Below are 23,922 nucleotides of genomic sequence, written 5' to 3' on the forward strand. Positions count from 1 at the left end.
CTGAGTCATCACTATTATTTCTGACTAGTGTCCTGTAACAAGTAATGAAGAGCAAGCTTGTCTTAGATACGTTTTTTTCCCTTAGAAGACATCTTAATGTTATCTCTATATCGAGAATAGCTTGTACCTTTCCTAACTATTAAGCAACAAGGTATTAGGGCATCTGTTTTTGGAAAGACTGAGCAAATCTATAAAATATGACAGCCTTAAAACACACATCTGTAAAACTCTGTCTTATAGGTATGTATGAAATAAACACTGCAAAAGCAAAAAATAATACTTATGATAAAATGGAACATTTAAGTCTATTTGATGAGTATAGTTCCAATTCTGAACCTTTAGGCTGTATCTTCACAACACAAAGGGAAAGGCAGGTTATTTCATCGAAAGAAACAGTAAATATAAATAATTTGGCTCCTCTGCATAAAGGTCTCTAAAACTGACAAAAATAATCCTCTACTATTATAACATTATTTGCTCTGTTTTTTAACCAAATAAACGTTCAACATGAGTTTATTGTTTAAATTTGCGTGCCAATTTTTTTATGGCTACGTGGACTCACTTTTCGCTAGGCAAATAGCAGAATTTATTTGTTCATTTATTTAACCAGTATTAGTTAATAATATGACATTATTTATGTGTTCACTAACTGAGGGCCTATTGTCTCCTCACTTTACAGGAAAGGAAGAAGTTGAATACATTTTTCCTGTCTTTAAGGAGTTAATAGTCCATCAGAGAACAAAAGGAAAAGACACAGAAATAGTTGCATTACGGTCAAGAAGCGATCTGGTTTAAGAAAGAGATGATAGAGCTGAAAGACCTGGATGGAAACGGGGGCACAGAGTGAGTGGGAGTAGCTCAGGGTCAGAGGCCCTGATTCCAGACGAGAGATGGAGGTTAGAGGCAAGCAGCGGAGACAAAGACGCTGCTGAAAACTGGTGGGATCTGGTCCCAGCAACGGGTGCTTTGGGCTCGCTACTGTGCAGAGCAGGCAGGAGGACAAGAGAAGATTATGTGAGAAATTACGCAGTATTTTGTTATAATCCTCAAATAACCTGTAAGAAAGTTCTTACTCCTTTTCTATGTCCCTTTACCCCAGGTGTTTTCAGCTTGATACAATTAAGTAACTACTGATGGGGCCTAGAGAAGCGTAGCATCTGATATTTGGGAGGCATTCAATATTTATTAAAGGACAGATACATTAATGGTACTTCCTGAGTTGGGACACGTATGTAGCCTTCATGCAAATGAGAAAAAACATCCCTGCATTAGTTGTCCTAAAATGCAAGATAGAGCTGGGAATGTTTGCCACAGGCTGAAACACCTCGATAGTGGTGTTTCGGGATTAGCGTAATGGTGCCATGAAAGATAAAACAGGGTACAGGGAAGAGTATAGAGACCAAATAGATCCCCTGAAAGTTTCACCTTGAGATGAAATTTCTTACTCTTGTTAAGTGAAGTGCTTAGATAAACTAGTCATATTTTCAAATGATGAGGGCTACCCTTGTCTCCTGAGTGATATACGGTTGTCTGTCCTTTATTTCAGAGCTGTCTTCTAGTGATCTACACTGTATCAGACATACAGCCATTTAGGTGAACTAAAGTCACTGCAAGTGAGTTTTGGACTTGATTTCAAACTCTTTAATTATCCAAAATATCTACACACTCTCTTAAAAAAATCAAGTACTCAGGGCTGAAGACATGGTTCTATAAAAAATAAATAACATCTTCCTCACAGTTAATATATTATATTCTTATATTAATTAATATAAAAATAGGTGTCATTTAAATGCAATATACAGTTGCTTTTGTAACACACTACGCTGCTCCTAGGAATAAAGGAAAACATATTTAAAATCTTTCTTTCTCTGGTCTGAGATATTTCCTGAAAAACTCTACTGTGTTCTAACCATTGCTATTAGGTTTTTAACCCAAACCATATATTATTCCTTAAGAAAAATATAAGTATCTCAAGAAAAAAGATACCAAAAAAAAAAAAACCCATTAAGCTTTCTTTTTCCCACCTAGAGTATCATTTCAGCATGTGGTTTTTCAAAAAGGGTACAAATCTAATATGTTAAAACATTAATAAGCAAGTGGACTGTACCGAATGTCTTCTAAAAGCTGAGGGGTAATTGCATCACAGGTCGCTCAGGGCATCTGCTAATCACCCTCCACAGACATCTTTGTCCCTAACGCCCAACTCACCCTGGATGGCAGCCCCACACCAAGCCTCCCTTCTCTGTTCCTTTCTCTCTTTTCTGTCCCTTCTTTCTCTTCCTGGCCCTCTCCTTGCCCTTTCTTTGTGTCGCATAATCCTTTCAGGGAGCTCTGCTGCTCTAGTTTAGGAAAATCAAATTTGCTTTTTACAGTTCTCTGCTCCACACATCACAAAATTAGCACAAGAGAAAAAACAAAGATTCTTCTCAGGAAATTGGAAGGAAAAAAAAAACTATGAACAGTTAAATATTTTTGAATGCTTCTACACATAAGCATATTAGGAAAAAAATGTCGCTCCAGAATATTAATTGCATAAATCCTTTCCCCAGGTGGTCTCCAATTAGTCATTCGGAGTGAGTACGTTAATTCTCCCAAGTCTGTAAGTTTCAATGCAATATAAAGACTAAATTTGAATTGCAAAATTACAAAGCCATTGAAATCGCTGATTCAACAAAACCCTGAAATTTGAATATTTTACTAGGAGAGAGCTTGCATATTTTTTTCCCTGAGAGTTACTCCTTATTCTTCAGTTATAATTTCTTCCACTAACCTCCAGTTAAAATCTTCTCAATTAAAAATATTAAATTGGCTGTAATCTTACCATTGTTGTCTCTTGAATAGATCCAAAACTGTTGATAAAAATGTTGACAACTACATCAACAGGAATGCCTGCCAATAAAAATTAAGGATATAATTAGTAGCTGTAAAAAACTTGGTCAGAATCTTCATTTTTTATGGTTTATGCATTTGATTTTTCTATTTTTTCCAATCCGCATGAATGTAAAATTATAAACCTATGGTTTCAGGATACCATGTTCACAGTTGCTATTGACTTATTTTTCTAAATAGGGATCAACACACAAATAAAAAATGAGTTACATTGTACTTTATAGCGTTAATTATTCAGAAATATTTCTCTCTTAAATTGTAGAAACTCTGGGAAAATACATTTACCTTAATTTTATTTTAATTGGGCTGATGCATTTACTTTAAGAGACTGTAAATTATTCTTTAAAAAACATCATTTTTAAAATATGGGGTTTTTTTGCATTTTATAATCATTTAAAATTTTTACCTTAAATGGTAAAGCAGAATTCAATTACAATTGCTATATTTTGATTTTTAATTCATGAAAATTCAAAGTTAATCAGACATATAACAAAATCATTATTATGATTTTGCCTGACCTGCTGGAAAATAATTTTGAAGTTCATGGAGTGAGAACTAAATTATAATGTTTCTTTTTTTTTTTTTTTTTTTTACTCACTGTGAACTGTTGCTTGGGCTAACAAAGGGAAAATGTGAATTTAGCCTTTTAGCCACATAACCTCTGCCTGATGAAAAACAGGTGTTGAATCAATACAGGGTAGACATGTGACAACCCAGAGCACAGCGCTGCTGAAAGTAACCGCAGGTTCTGGTAACGAACAAAAACCCTGTTTTTACAACAGAGTCGTATAACTTCACTTGACTAGAAGCAGCTGCAAGCTTTTCTGTCTTTCTTTCTTTTCTTTCTTCCTTTCTTTCTTTCTCTCTTTCTCTTTCTTTTTTTTCTTTCTTTTTTTTTTCCGTAAAGGAAAAAATAATCAAGCCTTATAATGTTAATCCGATCTACATTAATACCTGTCCTTAACCAGCAACAACGATGACAGTTTTCCAGAGATATGTTCATATAACTTTTCCTAACTCATCAAGAGGAAGCAAGAAAGAAAGAGAGAGAGGAAGAAAGAAGGAAAGAAAGAAAGGAAGGAAGGAAGGGAGGGAGGGAGGGAGGCAAGCTGTACCATCTTCCCACAACTTTTAGCTCAAGTACAGTTTTGGTTCTTGAAAGGAATGATAGGAGATAATGTTTTGTTGAAGAAAACATAGTCATTTTATTCACAAAGTTAACACGCTTTTAAAAACCATATGGCCACTTTTTTCAGCTAAAAAGTAGAGGGAATTTTTTTAATCAATGTGAAAACCTAATAAAGATTTAAAAAAAGAATTTAAATGTCTATCAGAGTGTTCTCTATCCTCAAATAAGTATATGGCCATTCTCCTACAAAGCGGAACTTTGGTGTCTGAATGAAAGTCAGAACCTAAATTTTAAATTATTAAGGTTAAGAATACAAAGTACTTAGAAAACCCATCAGATAGGTTAGCCTATTAATTCACAACATATCTTTTTTTTTTTTTTTTAACTGGGAACTATATAAGCCTATTAGAACTAATGCTTTGCTTGTCTTTAAACATTTTTGGCATTAAATTGTTCTGACTTAAGCACATTACATGACAGATGTCAATTTAAAATACACTGTTTTGAATAAAACAAATAAATGATTTTATACAGATAAAATAAGTTTTTAAACTGCAAAGAATGGAGATATTGGGGTGGAGGGAGACCAACCTTTGAAATTTGGTCTTATCCTGGGATCGTAACTGACCAATAGCCTATTCAGGATATTGCTGGTGGAGTTGGCCGGTACTCGGGCAAGGTCCTCGGCTGATTGCTGCCTATATGAGAAAAAGCAAAACATGAGAAAAGGCGAAACAAAGCCCTGGTAAGTATTTAGAATAGCAAGCAACAGGAATGCGTGATGTTCACTGGAGAAAAGACTTAGCTTTTTGAGACAAATTTGTAGCATGACTTTTCCAAATAGAGGTGAAAAGTAGTAGACCTTATCAGAATCCCAAAAGGTATTTGTCATCAAAAATAAAAACAAACACAAAAAGTATTTTAGCGTTTAATTTTACCAAATGCATGAAACACTGCCCTAAATACTTCATGTTACTTTCTTTAAATAAAATTAAGCAGACCTCCTCTCACTTGTCCTGAAGCAACATGCAATCAAAATCTAGACAAGCACAAAAGAATGGCAGACAAAGAAACAAGAGCCAAAAAAAAAAGCAAAAAATAGTTTTTGAATAATATATATATTAACCTTCCACCTAAGCAAAGGGAGTATGTGAATACTACAGGATGATATGGCCAGAGAGAGTCCAAGAATTCATAAAACAATCATGCTGACACATAAAATGATATTGTCCAAGAAACACACAAGGAATGCTCTCCATGGAGTTAAATACATCAGGGATTGGTAAAAGCAGTTCCTCAAATATCAGACCAATTAAATAGGGAAAATATAGCGCTCTGAGATACAGCTGCCTTTTTCTTTTATATGCACATATTTGCTGTCAACTATCAAAAACAGAAAAACTGCCATATTTTTCTATTTTAATCACCTTTGAACAACGAATCTTGACTAAATTGGTAGTTGCTTGGGACCACATAAACACTTCCTTGGAAGCCAATGGAAACTGTTGTTCTTTACTGTTTGTTTGGATTCGTTTACCACCTGTAACGTCTTATCATATAATCATTTTCCCAGTCCAAAAATAATATCCATGAAAATCACGGGAAGATTAAAACTACACTTGGAGCATCCAGCATTGTCTATTCTGTACCAATATGGTAAAAGTGTCAATTTCATAAATGACATTATAGGAAGCAAAAAATGTCATGTGCTTGGCTTTGCTTTAAAATCCCAGCTCTGACCTATCAGGCAATTCTTTTCTGTGTTAATTATCATACAATGTGCTGATAAGATACAACTACTACAGGTGAAATATGACAGATATTAAGAAGCGTATGAAAAAATCTAAAACTACTATGAGTTGATACAGACAACCTTTTCAAGTAGCTCTCAGAAAGAATCCAAAACATTGGAGAAAAAAAATGAAAACCAATTAGTTAAACCTCCCAAAGGTGCAGGAGATTAAGTAGATTTTTTCCTCACGACCTTATCAGCTCCCATATCCTAGCTGTAGGATTTGGGGACCAGTAATGAGATTTTTCCATTTCATTCTCCAGGATTTGGGGACCAGTAATGAGATTTTCCCATTCATTCATTTTCCATTTCATTTTTCTATTTCATTCTCAAGAGAATGAGGTTATGTGGAAAAATTAGATATTAAGATGCAAATTAGTGTCCAAACCCATCTACAAGTTTTCTCATTCAAGGGAGGAAAACGGAATTGATGGATTACAAACTACACTTGAATTGGATCAATTAAGGACTGCTATTATTATGTCTCGATATAAAATCCTTCACAAGTACATTTCTCCTAAGCAGTAGAATGAACCAGACAACATAAAGACAATTAACAATTTCTTTTCTTTTTTGGTCACACCACAGGGCATGCAGGATCTTAGTTTTCCAACCAGGGATGGAACCTGTGCCCTCTGCTGTGGAAGTGCGGAGTCCTAACCAGTGGCCGCCAGGGAAGTCCCACGATAATTTTTGTGGTAGAGACATTTCCAGCCTGATTTTTTCTCCAGCTGTGAAGAGAGGCAGAATTTGCCACCCCATAATATCTCTTCAGCATAAAAGTTATTTTGAGCTAAAGGCACTTGAAAAACAGCAAATGCAGGGAGAGGATTTCTCTAAATTCTTCTTATCTGCCTAAAGACAGATCCTCCAGAAGGAAGTTACTTAAGTCCCCAAAATTAATAAATGTGTATACCTTTTATCCTGTTAGCATGACTGCTGTCAGACTATTTCATAGACCCAGCTATTGAGGATAGAGAGAGGAAAAAAAAAACCCAACAAACCTTTCCTCCCCTACATCTGTAAGCAGTGTCACCCAAACTCATTGGCTAGCCCGTCTAACTCACTACCAGATTTTATCCTTCCTACAGAATCAGTCGCCCCCCCCTTCATGGAATATCATAACTCCTCCACATTGTATGAATCCAAACACAACCTATCCTTTATACTGCCCTTCTAAAATCCTGCCCCAATCATCCTGGCTTACTGTAAAAAACACAAACTGATACATTTACTGTTTGGCAATTACTTTGTAGCTTTTTTTTCATATCTATGTGTATATTACCAACCAGATGGAATGTACCAAGTGATTCCTGAGGGAATCGTGGCTTCTATGGTTTTGTAATTCCCTACACTTGTGCGGCATTGAATACACGTTGCCCCAGGCAGTCTCCCACGTGCCTGCTCTTCTAGGTTGGTTTCAGCCTCAGGATGCCCACCGGCGCTATAGTGGTAGCAGCTTCACTCAACATTTCCAGATGAAGAGCATTTGCTCCTGAGATGTCCTCTTAGGAAAAAGGACTCATTTCCCTCAGAAGCTTTCCAGCATTAGCCATTCCTGAACCAACCATTAGCAAAGAGGAAGAAGCCATCATGATTGGCTCAGATCAATAATCTGATAGAGAACAGGTACTGGGTAATCAACCACCATGTCCATTACATGATTGCACTTGATCATCACAAAGACTCCCTTGGTTACAGAGGAGAGACATGAACCACACAGAGAATGGCTTTTCAGCAGAGAAAGAGAAAAACCAGATGGGTAGAGAGTCAGCAGTAGCTGACTGCTGCTGGAGCCACAGGGTACATGGTATATGGAAACCAGGTCACAGTAAGGTTCAAAGATTGTCTGAAGTGGTAGAGTCAAGAGTGAAACCTGGTAACCCCCATTCCTAGCCGTCATTTCACAAGCCTGCCGTAATGGAAGTGAAATACTATCTATCTTATTACCACCCATCCATGTATTGCTTTAGGTGATAAGATAGATAGGTAGATAGATATTACATTAGTCTTACCAATTTTTAAAATCACTAGTCCTGGAAAATCTGACGTTGCCCTTTCTACAACTTGCCAGGGTCACTCTTCCCTCTAGCCATCTCCAAATGCCTAGATTTCTCTCTACAATTAAATTTTAAAAAATCTTATTTGCCAGTAACAGCAAAAGCACAGTGTTGGTTGACAAAAATCTCTTGAAATTAAAAGAAAGGAGTATATCAAATATGTTATAGCCCTTTTTCTTTATTCTCATTTGTGTCAATACATATTTTCATGTCTCTGCTGCAAGTAACCTGATATGAGTCTTTAATCAACACTTCACCTTTCTTTATATTAGAAATTCAAAGACATTTTAAAATTTAAGTGAAATCTCATGTAGTTTATATTCACATGGATGAATTCAGGGATTTTTTCCTACCTAAATCAAAAAATAGAAATCATTCTTTTTCAGCTTGGTCAATCCTAAAATAACATTAAAGTCACCTCCACACATTAAAATATATTTTAAAAGCCTAGATAGCTACATCATTTTCTTCAAGAGAGCTGAAACAATTTGCATACAGCACATTTTCCTGTGTTTGCACTTCACCATACATAACCGTATAATTTGGAAAGTGGCTAGTATTTATACAAAATAACCAGGAATAAGAAGAGTTAAATGATTTTAATTAGGTTCCACGCTCAACGTCTATTTCGTTATTAGAGATTTCACATTCTGAATCTCAGTCCAATGTTTTATCCATCTGAAGAGGCCATTGTGTTTTCTTTCAAGAAATCTATCAGCGATTATGACATTATTACACAACAGGATTGATTTCATGGAAATATGATATTAATTTAAGACAATAACTGAGTCTACTCAGGCAAAGTCATCAAATGACTAGAGAAAATAATGTCTTTTATATCAAAAGCCTTTTTACAGCCTGCCCTCTTTTGTTCACTCACCTCAACTCGAACTGATGTCATGACTAATATGCTAAGGAATGGACCAGGCTGTAGAGCAGGATGATGTAATGTTTTCCAGCACTAAAGGAAAAATCCAGAAATGTCTTTCCAAAGAGGGAAGCTCAGTTTTCCATTAACTGCAGAATGTACTTCTTTTCCATGACCCTTTAGCGACCACACTGCACTGCTGCATTTCAAAGCTGGTGTGCGCGAGCATATTGGCTTCACATCCTCCCTTAAACCAGGAATCTGAGTCAAAGGACCGTTTTGTTCTTCCAGTTATAAATGCAGCAACCATGGTCACAGGTCTTCTCCGACCTGAGTGTGGCAGGTCACGAGCCAGGTCATCCCAAGGAGGGAGCTGCAGATCTTTCTGCTGGATGTGAACTCAAGCAAGCACCGGGGAGGAAGGAAAGAGCAAGGCGTGCAAAATGTGTACGTTGTATTATTTCTCCTCTTTACTCTAGAGCAGTGATTCTTTACCTCTTTTTTAGCACCACAGACACCGCTGAGAATATGATGAAAGCTATGTTCTTCCCTTAGAAAATGCCCACAACGTTTGCAATGCTGAGGGTTCCCGGATGTGCCCCACAGGTTAAGAAACCCTCCTTCATGGAAATAAATGCTGTTATCCTCACCTAAAGTGAGATAAGGGAAGTTTTTTTTTTTTTTAAAGCTGATGGGACTTTGTCAAAAAGACACAGGAGCCAACTGAAAGAGCTCCCTATGGCCAAATCTAGGATGACTTGAGCAATAAAATAAAATTGTACTGGCTTATAATCCAAAGTATAAAATAAAAATGCATGAGTCCATAAAGATGTAAATAAAATGGCTGATTGAGTAAATAACTAAATGGTAGAGCACAGACAAATCTCCCGTGCAGAATTCCAAATAACTGGCATAGATCCTCTGCTCTCAGATTGCTGGAGCATCACACCCCCAGCTTGGTGTAAGCGGTGAACGGCGACACCTTTCCAAAGAGCACGGGATGGAAAGGGGGACAAACAGTAAGTTCTCCGGGCGAGAAACCTGACAAATGCGACCTCACCCAGGTGATTAACCTTAACCTCTTAACCAGGTGATAAGTCATGTTGATTCTGTGTACGTTTAACATAATGTGATGGGACTGTCATTTCTAAACCAGTGTTCTTCCTCCCCCGAACACATAACTTCAATCTAGTCCTGACAAAAACATCAGACAAATCCCAGTGGAGGGACAGTCTACAAACTACCTGACCACGATTCCTCAAAGCTTCCATGGCCACCAAGAACAAAGTCTGAGAAACTGTCACAGCCAAAAGGAGCCTGAGGAGGTGTTAGGACTAGATGCAATTTGTATCTTGACTGGGGTCCTAGAACAGAAAAAGGACATTACGTAACCACTAAGCAAGCTAAATATAGACTATAGTTAATAACAATATACCACTGTTGCTTCTTTTTTTTAACATCTTTATTGGAGTATAATTGCTTTACAATGGTGTGTTAGTTTCTGCTTTATAACAAAGTGAATCAGCTTTACGTATACACATATCCCCATATCTCCTCCCTCTTGCATCCCCCTCCCACCCTCCCTATCCCACCCCTCTAGGTGGTCACAAAGCACCGAGCTGATCTCCCTGTGCTATGCGGCTGCTTCCCACTAGCTATCTATTTTACATTTGGTAGCGTATATACCACTCTCTCACTTCGTCCCAGCTTACCCTTCCCCCTCCCCATATCCTCAAGTCCATTCTCTACGTCCGTGTCTTTATTCCTGTCCTGCCCCTAGGTTCTTCAGAACCAATTTTTTTTTTTTTTTTTAGATTCCATATATATATGTGTTAGCATACGGTATTTGTTTTTCTCTTTCTGACTTACTTCACTCTGTATGACAGACTCTAGGTCCATCCACCTCAATACAAGCAACTCAATTTTGTTTCTTTTTATGGCTGAGTCTTGAGTTGTAAAAAATGTGCTAAACTAATGTAAGATGTTAATAATAGGGGAAACTAGATGCAGGATATTGGGAACTCCATATTATTTTGACAATTTTTCTATAAATCTAAAACTGTTCTAATTTTTTTCTTTTTTTAAAAATTTATTTATTTATTTTTTGCTGCGTTGGGTCTTCGTTGCTGCGTGCGGGCTTTCTCTAGTTGCGGTAAGCAGGGGCTACTCTTCTCTGTGGTGCGCGGGCTTCTCATTGCGGTGGCTTCTCTTGTTGTGGAGCACGGGCTCTAGGTGTGCGGGCTCAGTAGTCGTGGCTCGCGGACTCTAGAGCGCAGGCTCAGTAGTTGCGGCTCGTGGGCTCTAGAGTGCAGGCTCAATAGTTGTGGCGCACGGGATTAGTTGCTCCACGGCATGTGGGATCTTTCTGGACCAGGAATCAAACCCGTGTCCCCTGCATTGGCAGGTGGATTCGTAACCACTGCGCCACCAGGGAAGTCCCTGTTCTAATTGTTTTAAAAAGTTTATTTGAGGAACAAAAAAGAAGAGGGGGGAAAAATAATAATAATAATAATAATAATAAAAAACACCTCACCAAAGATGAGTAAGATGGCAAATAACATATGAAAAGATGCTCCACATCATGTGTCACCAAGGAAATGCAAATTAAAACAACAATGAGGTACCACTACACACCGATTAGAATGGCCAAAATCCAGAACACTGACAACATCAAATGCTGACAAGGATGTGGAGCAACAGGAACTCGTATTCATTGCTGGTGAGAAAGCAAAATGGTGCAGCCACTTTAGAAGACATTTTGGTGGGTTTTTATAAAATGAAACATACTCGTATTATATGATCCAGTAATAGCACTCCTTGGTATATACCCAAAGGTGATGAAAACTTATGTCCACACAAAAACCTGCACACAAGGCTTACAGCAGCTTTATTCATAACTGCCAAAACTGGAAGCTACCAACACGTCCTTCAGTAGGTGAATGGATAAATAAACTGGGGGACAGCCAGACAGTGGAAAGTTATTCAGCACTAAAAAGAAATGAACTGTCAAGTCATGAAAATAAAAGGAGGAAACTGAAATGCATATTTCTAAGGAGCCAATCTGAAAAGGCTGTATAGTTCCAACTATATAACATTCTGGAAAAGGCAAAACTAGAGACAGTACAAAGACCAGCAGTTGCCCAGGGGTTGGAAATTTGGAGGAGAGATGAGTGGGCAGAGCACAGAGGATTTTTAGGGCAGTGAAAATACTCAGTATGACACAATAATGATGGATACATGTCATTATGCATTTGCCCAAATCCACAGAATGCTCACCACCAAGAGTGAATCCTCATGGAAACTATGGATCTTGAGTGATCACGATGTAGATTCATCAACTGTAACAAATGTACCATCTGGTGGGGATGTTGATAATGAGGGAGACTAGGCCATTGTAGGGGCAGAGGGTACACGGGAAATCTCTGTACCATACTCTCTATTGTGCTGTGAACCTAAAAATTCTCTGAAAAAGTAAAGTTAAGAGAAAGAACAAGAAAGAAGCTAAAAGATTCAAGAGAGGCAATCACACTTTCTTATTCCAAAATCCACAGCCATAACTGGAGGTAAACTCTCTATACAGTCAGGTAAAACTGACATTTTGATCACACGTGAAGGCTGGGGCTTATGAAAAACCACTGCTACAAGTCTGTACATATCCCCTTACTAAGAGGTTAGTTCCCATTTTTATCTACATGGAAGAATTTTTAATTAGACAATCAGATAGACATACAAAGACAGACAAACACTTCCTAGATTCAGGTAATAAATTAGGTCAGTAGTTATTTAAGAATCCAGATAATTGTGGGGTTATTGTAGAGTATTTTTATTTGTTTTGTATTCGTCTTACTATAGTACAATTTATTATCACCTCTCTTAACAGCTTCCGTATTTATTTTCCATTCGGTTTTCGGTTTTCCCAGATTAAATTGTGAACGGAAGGTTTATGAATACAGTGAGTGATACTTTTGACTGACTAGTTGACTTTAATTAGTTTTATATTATTTGAAAAGAATGTGTTTATGTATTTATGAGTGTATGTGTATATGTGCAGCAAATTCTGTTGTGTTATAATTGTCCAAGAATTATAATTACAAACAGTGTTCCTCAACAACCGTTTTATTTATCACTCCAGTTGGGCTTAAGGAACTGTTAAATCCCATGGAAACATTTGACAAACTTGTCTGTCTTCAATTACGCAATTACATTACCCATGGCCCATAGAAAAAAATATTTTTCATGAAGTAGAAACATCTATTTAGAGATGCTATATATTGCACACTAGCGATTTCCAAAACTCTTCAAAGGCTGCGGTCCTTTTGATACAAGCCTCATGGCACAAGGAATTAAACTTAAACCTCAACCCAAACAAAATGTTTGCTGTGCAATTATTTTCCATACTACACAGAAATGGTATTCCATCCAGCCCAGCAAATCAGAATCCCTAGGATTGCAATAATACCTCTGACTCTGAGACGAATTACAACTGGAACAGGACTTATCTTCTGTCAGTTTTCCACACGTAGCATAAGTGTAAAATACTTCCCTTCTGGCCTAAGAGACGTGGTAATAGGATAAGCTCCGCAGTCGCATAATAAGGTTAAGTACGGGTATCACTGAAGACACTCTTACCTTACGAGTGGGCACTGTTCTAGTGCCAGACAGACTGTGAGATTGCCACGTGACACTGGCAAATCACCTACCCTCTCTGAGCCTCTGCGTACTCACCTTTCAATGAAGGTCTAAATGAGGTGACCTCTAAGATCCACGCAGGTGACAATCCAGATCGCCCTGTGATGGATCCTGGGGCGCTGCTTCCCCCCAGATCTCCCAGCACAACTGAGGCTGCCAGAAACGTGGCTGCTTAAGGCTCTGAGCTCGGTCTCTTCGGAAACAGCCTTCAGCTGAAGGCAACCCACGTCTGAAGACTCTCTGTGGGGATACCAAGCCCCAAGTCCCTCTCTACTAACCGAGGCCGCTCTGGAAGGCCATCCCAGCCTCGAGCTCCCGGGGCATCAACTGAAGCCTCAGTTGCAACTGCCTTGTTCCTGTGTTTGAATCTGCCTTTCTCAGCCCCAAGAGGTCTTGTTCCCAAAGCAATCTCATTCTGCAGGTCAATCTCCATCTCAGAGTCTGTCCCTGAGAAAACTCAATTTAGGACGTTAAACAATAAGATCCCTTAAAGAACAACAAAAGCTTCACCAGTCACGCAACTACAATATGCTGCATTTCTCTTCTCCTTCAGTCATTTAAGGTTTCATTTAAGAAAGCTCTCGGCATTCACAACACGCCATGCACAGTGCATGTGCTAGTTAGGTATTCAAGAGTCAGACACACATACGGATGATTCTGACATAAAGGTGGTGTTTAAAGCTGCAGGTTCTGATGACTGTGTCCAGTGATTCTCAGCTTCGACTGTGCACTGAGCCCCCTGGAGGAGCTCTGCAAACTACAGATGCGAAGCCCCACGCCCCACCTCCAGATTGAATTAGTGCGGGATGAGACCCAGGCATCAGGATTTAAAAGCTCCTTGGATGATTTTAATGATTAGACAAATCGCTAGTTAGAAAAAAAAAGTTTACAGTGACAACAGGACATGGAATTGAAACACCAGGAGCCCCAACGTTGAATGAGCAGCTGGAGGAAGATGAGCCGACAGTTAAGCAAAGGTCAGCCGCCCAAGAGGAAGGTGGTGTGGACTAAGAACGTCGCCCGCCATATCAGTACACAGAGGATGCTGCCGCCCAAGAGGAAGGCGGTGTGGACTAAGAACGTCGCCCGCCGTATCAGTACACAAAGGATGCTCCAGCCATCAAGCCATCACATGACAGCCGCCCCCGGCGGTGCCCCCGGAGGGGACTCAGGATGAGAAAGCACAGGACGCTGGCCCCCGGCAGCTGAGGTGCACGTCCAAGGAAGGGTTTCAGGGAGTCCGGACTCTTGCATCTTCTCATACATAGAAAAGTCCTAAATTCATTAACTTGAGATGTCTGGCTTTCGTTAATTAACAGTAATCTTTTGATGTTCCGATTACTTGGTCTTTGTTGCAAAAACTCCTCTGTGTCCTGGCTCCCCCCTGACCTCTTCGGAACAGTCCCTCCGAGCTATTCTGAGAGGCTGCGTCCTGGGCTTAAGTCCTCAGTTTTGTCCGCCAAATAAAGCATAATTCTCAACTCTTAGGTTGTGCATTTTTTTCGGTCAACAGAGAAAACCCACAAGTGTGGTGTCAACAGAACTCCAGGAAAAAAATATTTGATGGAAGGGTTGGTTCACAGGACCAAAGCTGCTGAGAGGTTAATCAGTTGAGGACTAAAGACTCTTCACAGGATTGAGCAAAAGGGAGAGCTGCTTTCCAGCTGAGGGAGAGACAGAAGCCACACTGGATGGAATGGTAAGACGTAGGGCGGGAGATGGCATGAAGAATTTGATTGGAGGGACTTCAGGAGATGGAACAGGAAATTCTCCTCCCGCCGTGGACACACCATCTCAACAGCAAGGCACGGATCCATCCCCTCTGTGAGAAATCCAGAAACTAACTGACAGGCTTCTCCACCCAACCAGCCTCAATGACCCCAGTAGGAAAAGGGGAGACACTGTATCCCCACAATCCCCATCCCCCAGGCACCGCCCACAACACAGACCCGAGAGAACAGGGAAAGAGTGGAAGCAGCATCCCAGCTCACTGGGGTGCCACCCCAGGGACGGGCTTCCAGCTCGCCTGCCTCCGGACAATGACGGGGCCGGTGGATACCAGTCCCGTGGGGACCACAGAGATCCAAGCCGGGGCTGGAACCAGGGGCACTGGCCATGGCCCCTCCCGCCACCTTAGTGCACAGTGTTGAGCTCTAAAGCCCAGCTCTGGGGGACTTCCCTGGTGGCGCAGTAGTTGAGAATCCACCTGCCAATGCAGGGGACACGGGTTCGAGCCTGGTCCGGGAAGATCCCACATGCCGCGGAGCAACTCAGCCCGTGCGCCACAACTACTGAGCCTGCACTCTAGAGCCCGCGAGCCACAACTACTGAGCCCACATGTCACAACTACTGAAGCCCACACGCCTAGAGCTCGTGCTCTGCAACGAGAGAAGTCACCGCAATGAGAAGCCCATGCACCGCCACGAAGAGTAGCCCCCGCTCGCCACAACTAGAGAAAGCCCATGCGCAGCAACAAAGACCCAACGCAGCCAAAAATAAATACATAAAAATAAATAATTAAAACAATAAAAAATAAAACTCTACCCCAGCTCCTCCCCGCATCTGCACCCCAGGGTCCCTGCCACCTCTGCGCAATAGACACTGTGTGGAAACAACCTAATGTCTATTGACAGATGAATGGATTTTTAAAAGCAGTCCATACATCCATACATACACACAATGGAATATTACTCAGCCCTAAAAAAGGAAATCCCGCCATATGCCACAACACAGATGGGCCTGGAGGACAGGATGCTGAGTGAGATAAGCCAGTTTCAGAAGCACAAATACTGCAGGATTCCACTTATATGAGAAACCTAAAATAGTCACACTCATAGAGACAAAGGAAAAAATGGGGGTTGGTGGGAGTGAGGAGGGAACTGGAGTTGGTCATCAACAGGTGTAAAATTTCACTTAAGTAAGATGAGTAAGTTCTGGAAATCTACTGTACAACGTTGTACCCAAGTCAACCACACTGTATTGGACACAAAAATCTGTGAAAAGGAGTAGATCTCATGTTAAGTGTTCTTGCCACAATAAAAATCTTTTAAATTTAAGAAAAAAAAAAAAACAATATCCAGTGACAACTCGCCCCCCAAAAAAATCCACACTGTATTTATACATACAAAATATTGTGACTGAGTTATTATTCAATTTAAGATAGAAAAAAAAGTCAGTCAAATTACTAGTTTGCTTTTGTTTTTTTTTAAACCAAGTGAATACTAGCAGGACAAAACATCATTGGGTATAGTTCCTAAATACTTGGACTTCAAAAATTAATAAAATAAATCTACTCTTTGTTACCACCTCCAAAAGAAGAGTTGGACTATACTGACTCCAGAAAAGGAGAAAAACTGACTAGAAACAAGTGTGGGTTTCAGAAACATGTGGGAATTTTTCTTTATATTAGTCTGTGATGTAAAATCTGAGTATGTGATAAAAGATGCAGTTGAGTGGAAAAACTTGAAAATATTAATTCCCATTTCAGATTCCCCCCCCCCAAAAAAAAACCAGAGTCAATGAAATCTAAGTCATGGGAGACAGAATTAGTCCTGGATGGAGGTGGGGAGTGCCTTCTCTGAAAGGGGAAAGGTGGGGGATACAGGCAGGATCATATGCCTGGTGGGAAAACAGTCAGACAGATGTCCTGTCCTCCTTGAAAGTTTCACGCTAACAATCCAGAACAATTTTCTTGTTTACCTGCCAAGAATTAAGCTATCACAGAGCACCCAGAAGATAAAAAATGAAATATACTGAATTGTATTTTACAACAATTCCGAACCTTAAAGGTAACCAAAAATACATCAATGTGACTGATTTTGAAACTTACGTTTTAAAGGTATTATGATACAGTATCCAACAGTTGCCAAATGATTCACTAATCAATCATGACTAATATCAATTACGGCCTATCATTGTCTATATTTGTTAACACCTTCGGGGGGAAATGTTCTGTGAGTGTAAATTTTTCAAGAGTTGAATCTACTTCTCCCTCACAGAACCCACACTTAAATAGAACCACCATTCTCCATATTCTGCACGGGTAGCATTCAACACATACTGAGTTAGCCAACTGCAGCCAGGCATTTTCCTCAGCCTTGGAAAAGCTCACAAAACAACATGCAAAAACCCCTGCCCTCCTGGAGCTCAACCCCGGAATCGGGGAGTGATTGCCACCGGACAGGAATCCAAAAGCCCCCAGTTCCCAGTCCTGAAAGAGCACTGTTCAGTGCTAAGGTTTGCATCTGATGCGCTTTCAAATACCCATGATCCAGCCACATTTAGGAAAAGGTGGTTATCGCAACTTGACGATAAATATCTCCATTCCCAGTTCATTTGCTTTGCCTATTTTCTCACATACGTTGCTCTGTTTACCTTTTTATTTCAAATTCGACTAAAAATTAGAAACAAAATTGAGTCCATACCATGTCAGGGACCATCCCAAGCTTTTGTATCTACCTGTGTGAAGATGGATATAATGATTCTAAACTTCACAGGGAAATGCTACGAGCCCAGGACGGCCAAGGTGACACGGAAGGAGAACCAAGCAGGGGATGGGAGGCTTTCCACTCCCTTGATGGGGGGTGGGGGGGGGATGTCACTGCACGAGGTGAGCAGTCCCGGACCAGTGGGACAGAAAAGAGAAGCGAAAACCGACCTACAGTAAATGTACACTTGCCAGTTAGCAAAGTAAGGAGAGCCTTTGGCATAAATGTGCCGCCCTCACTGGATGTGCCTATCCCATCATACACAAACAATGAGCTGAAGTGGGCTGCAGAGCTAAACGTGAAACACGAGACAGTGACAGCCTCTAGGAAAATAACCAAAACAGACTACTCCGTGACCTGCATCAGAGAAAGATTTCTTAAATAAAACACAAGAGCATTAATAAAAATTTAAAAATCAGACTTCATTAAAAATAAGCACTTTAAATTAGGAGTTTGGAATTAACAGATATACACTACTATATACAAAACAGATAACCAACAAGGACCTACTGTATAGCACAGGGAACTCTACTCAGTACTCTGTAATGACCTATATGGGAAAAGAATCTAACAGTGGATACACAAACATGTATAACTGAATCACTCTGGTGTACCCCTGAAAGTAACGCAACATTGTAAGTCAACTATACTTCAAAAAAAAAAAAAAATAAGCACTTCAGTTCATCAAAAGACACTGTTAAGACATGAAAATGCATAACAAAGATGGGAGAACTGACGGTAGTACAGTCATCCGGCCATATCTGCATCCAGGATTCAACCAACCTCAGGTGGAAAACATGTGAGGAGAAAAACATTCCAGAAAGTTCCAAAAAGCCAAACTGGAGTCTGCAGTGTGCTGGCAACTATTCACATAGCGTTTACGTGGCATGAGGCACTGTACCTCGTTGTTATATACACTTTTTCTGGATGGTTTATGATGATTTTGAGATTGTCACCGTATCATTCTGAGCCTTCCTAAACCATATATTAAAGGCAAGATCCCCTTCTCATCTAAAAGAAAGAAATATGTAGCCCTTGACGTGAGAGGCACCATTAGTGACAGCATCCTGGCTCTGGAAGCCATGCCGCCTGCGTCTGAATCCTGCTTTACTAGCGGTGTGGCCCTGGACACCTAACCCCTGCGCCTCAATTAGCTGTCTTGTAAACTGTGCTGATAATCCTGGAAAATCACTCTTTTTCATAAAAGGCATGTTTTCAGAATTAAATGAGGTGATTTAAGTAAGAGCTTAGAACACACCTAATACTTGGTGTTACACATCAATCAGCGCACGGTACCCTATCTTGTGTCATCGGCAAAGGAAGAGAAACTGGTTACAATTAAGAAGACCCCTAGGGCTTCCCTGGTGGCGCAGTGGTTAAGAATCCACCTGCCAATGCAGGGGACATGGGTTCGAGCCCTGGTCCGGGAAGATCCCACATGCCGCGGAGCAACTAAGCCCGAGCCCGTGTGCCACAACTACTGAGCCTGCACTCTAGAGCCTGCGAGCCACAACTACTGAGCCCACGTGCTCAACTACTGAGCCAGCGTGCCACAGCCACTGAAGCCCACGCGCCTAGAGCCCGAGCTCCGCAACAAGAGAAGCCACCGCAATGAGAAGCCCGTGCACAGCAACGAAGAGTGGCCCCCGCTCGCAGCAACAAAGACCCAACACAGCCAAAAATAAATACATAAAAATAAATAAATTTTAAAAAAAAGACCCCTAGTCAGAAAAAAGCGGATCCAAACCTGTTGAAGTTTTCAGTATGTGATTTGATTCACAAGTATGTAGACTATCCTGATTTCTTACACATACACGTAACGTAAATTCATGCATCTTCTTTTCCAAATCAACACTCTAATCCTACTGCTGCCTCGATATTTACAGCACCGAGCTAGTAAAAGGGAGTGTTTTCCTTGCTACTACAAACAAAACTCAAAAACAAGATATTCAGTAAAGAGAGGCCAGAGCAGAAATTGGAAACCGAAAGGAATAATCTAAGTATCAAAGCCCTTTAGAGTAAATCACTCCAAGGAACGCTCCAGAGCCCACGGATAGAGGGGCTTTTGCCACTGTGGGGAAGCCTAAGGTCTGGGCGAAACTCCTACAAGACCACCACCACTACTGGGCCTGTTTCCGCTTTCACTCCTGTCTGCAGAGTCTCTTTGAAGCATTTCTGACCTGTAATATTGTTTGTAATACGGACACAAGAGAGTCATCTCTTTCGGGTTATCTCTTCACTAAAATACACACTGGCAATGACACGTCTGAACGATGACACGTGTCCTGGACAAGCGTCCCACAACGAGGTAACAAGCAGGAATGTCATTCTGGGGATGAACTGCCTCCCTGCACCAGGTAACAGAGGAGAGACCTGGCCGAGGAGAGATCATCCTTGTCGGTTCCCATCACCATTAGCTGGAAGCCAATGTAACTTCTTACTGAAGGCGCTAGCATCCAGGGGACTCAGGGATGAAGTCTGCTTTCCCCCGAGCGCACCCAGACCCGCTCTGGGGGCCGGAAGGGCCTCAGGGCCCTGGGACGCAGGCTCCCCGCGATCAGGCTCTCTCAGAAGTAAAAAGGTCCCCCACTGAAGTAGGTGCGTCCATGGTGGAGACGCCCCGTCCTCAGAAAGCAGCAAAACCCCGCGTGTGACTCAAACGGGGAGGCCGTCCATCCCTCCCTGGCCGGGAGCCCCGGGCGCACGGAGCCTCACCGCTCCTGCTCTGCGCCTGCATTGCTGGTTCACAGCATCCTTGGGGGGTTCTCAGAATCCCCTGCCCCAGAACGTCCATCACTGTGGACTGACGGGCGCTTTGCTCCAGGGGCCAAGCCCGGACCCCAACCCTGGGCCGGGCCTCAGGCATCCCGCACTGCTGGGGTTCCCGCGCCCCCGGGCCTCCGGGCTCAGCTCGTCTGCTTCCAGCTGCCCGCGCACTCTCGCTGTCACTCTGCCACCGCCCGCCCCGTGCGCCCTCTCCGGGGACCACGCTGGAGGCTCAGGAAAGACTCCAGCTTTCCGTCTCCGGACAGACAGACTGGGAGCGGAGCTCCGCTCACAGCAGCTCCCTCTGTGCGCGCCCACGGCCAGGGCCACGCCTTCACGTCCGTGGGCTCCGGGGACCAGGCCACCGTGAGACCCACGCGCAGGGGACCCTGCCTCCCACCAGGCTGGAGGAGGAGGGAGAGCGTTCCTGGACGGCTAGTGGGGAGCGTGGAAAGAGCCCCAGCAGCGCCCCCGCCTCCTCCGAGAGCCTCTGCGCCGGGCCTCTTCCATCCCAGCCCTGCGAGGCCGCGGAGGCATGCGGTGAGCTGGGGGTCCCACGGCCACGACCGCATCAGAGGTCCGCATCCCACCTCCCGTGCGCCGGCATGTCTGTCCTTGACCTTTGGAACCTCCACCGAGACGGAGACGGGAAGAATCCTGCTTCAAATTCCTGATACGCTAAGCCAGCTTTCAACTGCCCTCGGGGTCCTTTCTAACAGGACACGTAAGGAGTTATTATAGATTACTTGTATAAGGTATATAAGCAAATGTCAGCCTTTACTTAAAAATTAAATATAAGTAATTAAAATGGTCCTTAATATCAAATAATCAATTACCACGTCTATATTTGGATTCTTGCAGGACATAACCTACAGACAAGACTTTCAAATACAGAAGGTGACTATGAATTAATATAAGCAGATATGATTAGTATATGAATAAGCTAAGCAGGCTTTTTAAAGTAGAAATTTAAGAATTTTCACATGAGCTAGGACTTCAGAATTATGAACATTATCAATTAGAATTTTAGTAACTTGGCTTTTTAATTAAATACAAGTTCTCTGTCCTAATTAATAATTGAATCAGCCGTGGATCATTTCAACAAAAAGAGCTAGTAAAAACTATTTCAAAAACTATTTTCATTTCTGATATGAAGTGTTTAGAATAACATGTAAAAGAGAATAGCGGGTCATGGCTTATCGATGCTATTTCTTCACCTGCAAGGTCATTTACCTGCTGTCCATAAGGAAGTCTTCATTTTAATATCCCTGTTCAATTAGGTTTTCCCGTAAAATGTTACACACTTTTGAAAGGTGATTAGTGCAATAATGCTTAGAAATAGGTCTCCAAAGACAGACAAATATATGGCAAGAAAGCAATCTGAAGGTCTGTAAAGGAAGATTCTGGAATTCAGGGAAATGGAAGGATGAACCACACCCGACATCCACTGCACAGCACAGAGGAGTCCCTCATTTAAAGCCTACGCAGGTTTTACAGATCCCGTATGCTTCTACAACAGAGGCTTAGGAGAAAAACAGCTGATGTTCTGTCATCAGAAGATTTTCGCTCCTACGCCTCTGTATGTAAGGTATTTTGCCTTGAATCTGTGCGCTAGTGCAGAATAAATGGCAAGGTTAGTAGGTGCACAGAGCAGACGCTCAATAAAGAGTAACTGAATGAACTAAATGATTCATTTTGAAAAAATGAAATGAGAAAGAGTAAGCCGGTTAAGAGTCATACAGAGATCTTTTTCCATTTGCTCTAAGTTGGAAATTTGCCTAAGGTTTGTGAAATCCCAGAATATAATATTATAAATGCACTCAAAATACTAATGATTGTACCTTTTATTTAGAGCTTAGTGTAGAACTACTCCTATTCCACCGATAATTCAGAGCTGACTAGACCCACCTAATTTTGCTAAGTAAGAAGATGCACAGTAATTCCAGGAATAACTTAAAGGGGTTTGTCTTTATCATGGATATTTTAATTACAGCTTCAAATGTCAATTTTGCCTTCTTCATAGGATTCTTATTCTAGCCAACTCAATCTATCTGTGTACTACCGAAATTCCAATTGCCCGACCTAAGTGATGCTGAACATTACTTTAGTCTGAAAAATGTTGAATCCTTTGAATCAAAAAAGCACAGCTGGGGCTTCCCTGGTGGCGCAGTGGTTGGGAATCCGCCTGCCAATGCAGGGGACACGGGTTCGTGCCCCGGTCCGGGAAGATCCCACATGCCACGGAGCGGCTAGGCCCGTGAGCCACAACTACTGAGCCTGCACGTCTGGAGCCTGTGCTCCACAACAAGACAGGCCGCGACAGTGAGAGGCCCGCGCACCGCAATGAAGAGTGGCCCCCGCTCGCCGCAACTGGAGAAAGCCCTTGCACAGAAACGAAGACCCAACACAGCCAAAAATAAATAAATAAATTAAATTAATTTTAATTTAAAAAAAAAAAAAAAGCACAGCCAAGCTTAAAAATGATGAATTATATTTTTGGTAATTTCAAACAGTGCTCCTATGAATATTTATTTGTTATAGATTTTGGTAAACATGTGTACATGTTTCTGCTGAGATATATGTAGGAATAAAACGGCTGGGTCATAGGGTATATGAGTTTTCCATCTCACAGGATACTGCCAAATGGTTTATCAGATGTTGATGCCAATTTGAACTTTCACCAGCAGTACGTGAGGACTGTACTTGTTCACATTCTCATTCACACCTGGTATTTCCCTTTTGTTTCCATTTTAGCCACTCTGGTAGCTGTATAATAGTATCCCACTGTAATTTTAATGTGCATTTCCGTGATGAGTAGTGAAGTTGATCATCTTTACATATGCTTTTGGCCTTTTGGCTACCATCATTTGGTCATATTCAATTAGGCTGTCTGCCCTCTTCCTAATGATTTCTAAAAGTTCCCTACATATTCTCCATAAAAGTTTTTATTAGGGGGTGTGTGTGTGTGTGCCTATTTGGAAACAACACAAATGTCTACAAAGAGTAGGATAGAAAAATAAAGGATAGTGATTTCTATAATGGATTATTATGCAGCAATGAAAATGGCTGAACTATTGCTACATTTAACATTACGGATCAATCTTACAGATGCTTACAGGATTACTCCATTTATATACATTTCAAAAATGGGCAAACAATATACAGTATGGTCATCTTCGAGAAGGCAGTGAGTAATGGGAAGAAGACAGTGAGTGGCTGCTAAGGCTTTGGTAATGTTCTAT

General features: G+C 41.2%; 1 protein-coding gene across 1 annotated transcript in view; it reads right to left on the reverse strand.

Moving 5' to 3' along the window:
- GLRB (glycine receptor beta) overlaps positions 1-23,922 on the reverse strand; it is an 84,467-nt gene that overhangs the window by 36,386 nt on the left and 24,159 nt on the right. Inside the window, exons 3-4 of the mRNA XM_061191779.1 lie at positions 4,610-4,716; positions 2,822-2,889 (exon numbers count right to left, since the gene is read on the reverse strand). Coding sequence (XP_061047762.1) covers positions 2,822-2,889; positions 4,610-4,716 — 175 coding nt within the window. The remainder of the gene's footprint in view (positions 1-2,821; positions 2,890-4,609; positions 4,717-23,922) is intronic.

The sequence above is a fragment of the Eubalaena glacialis genome, chromosome 5, assembly GCF_028564815.1.
Source record: "Eubalaena glacialis isolate mEubGla1 chromosome 5, mEubGla1.1.hap2.+ XY, whole genome shotgun sequence".
In the NCBI taxonomy this organism is placed as follows: domain Eukaryota; kingdom Metazoa; phylum Chordata; class Mammalia; order Artiodactyla; family Balaenidae; genus Eubalaena; species Eubalaena glacialis.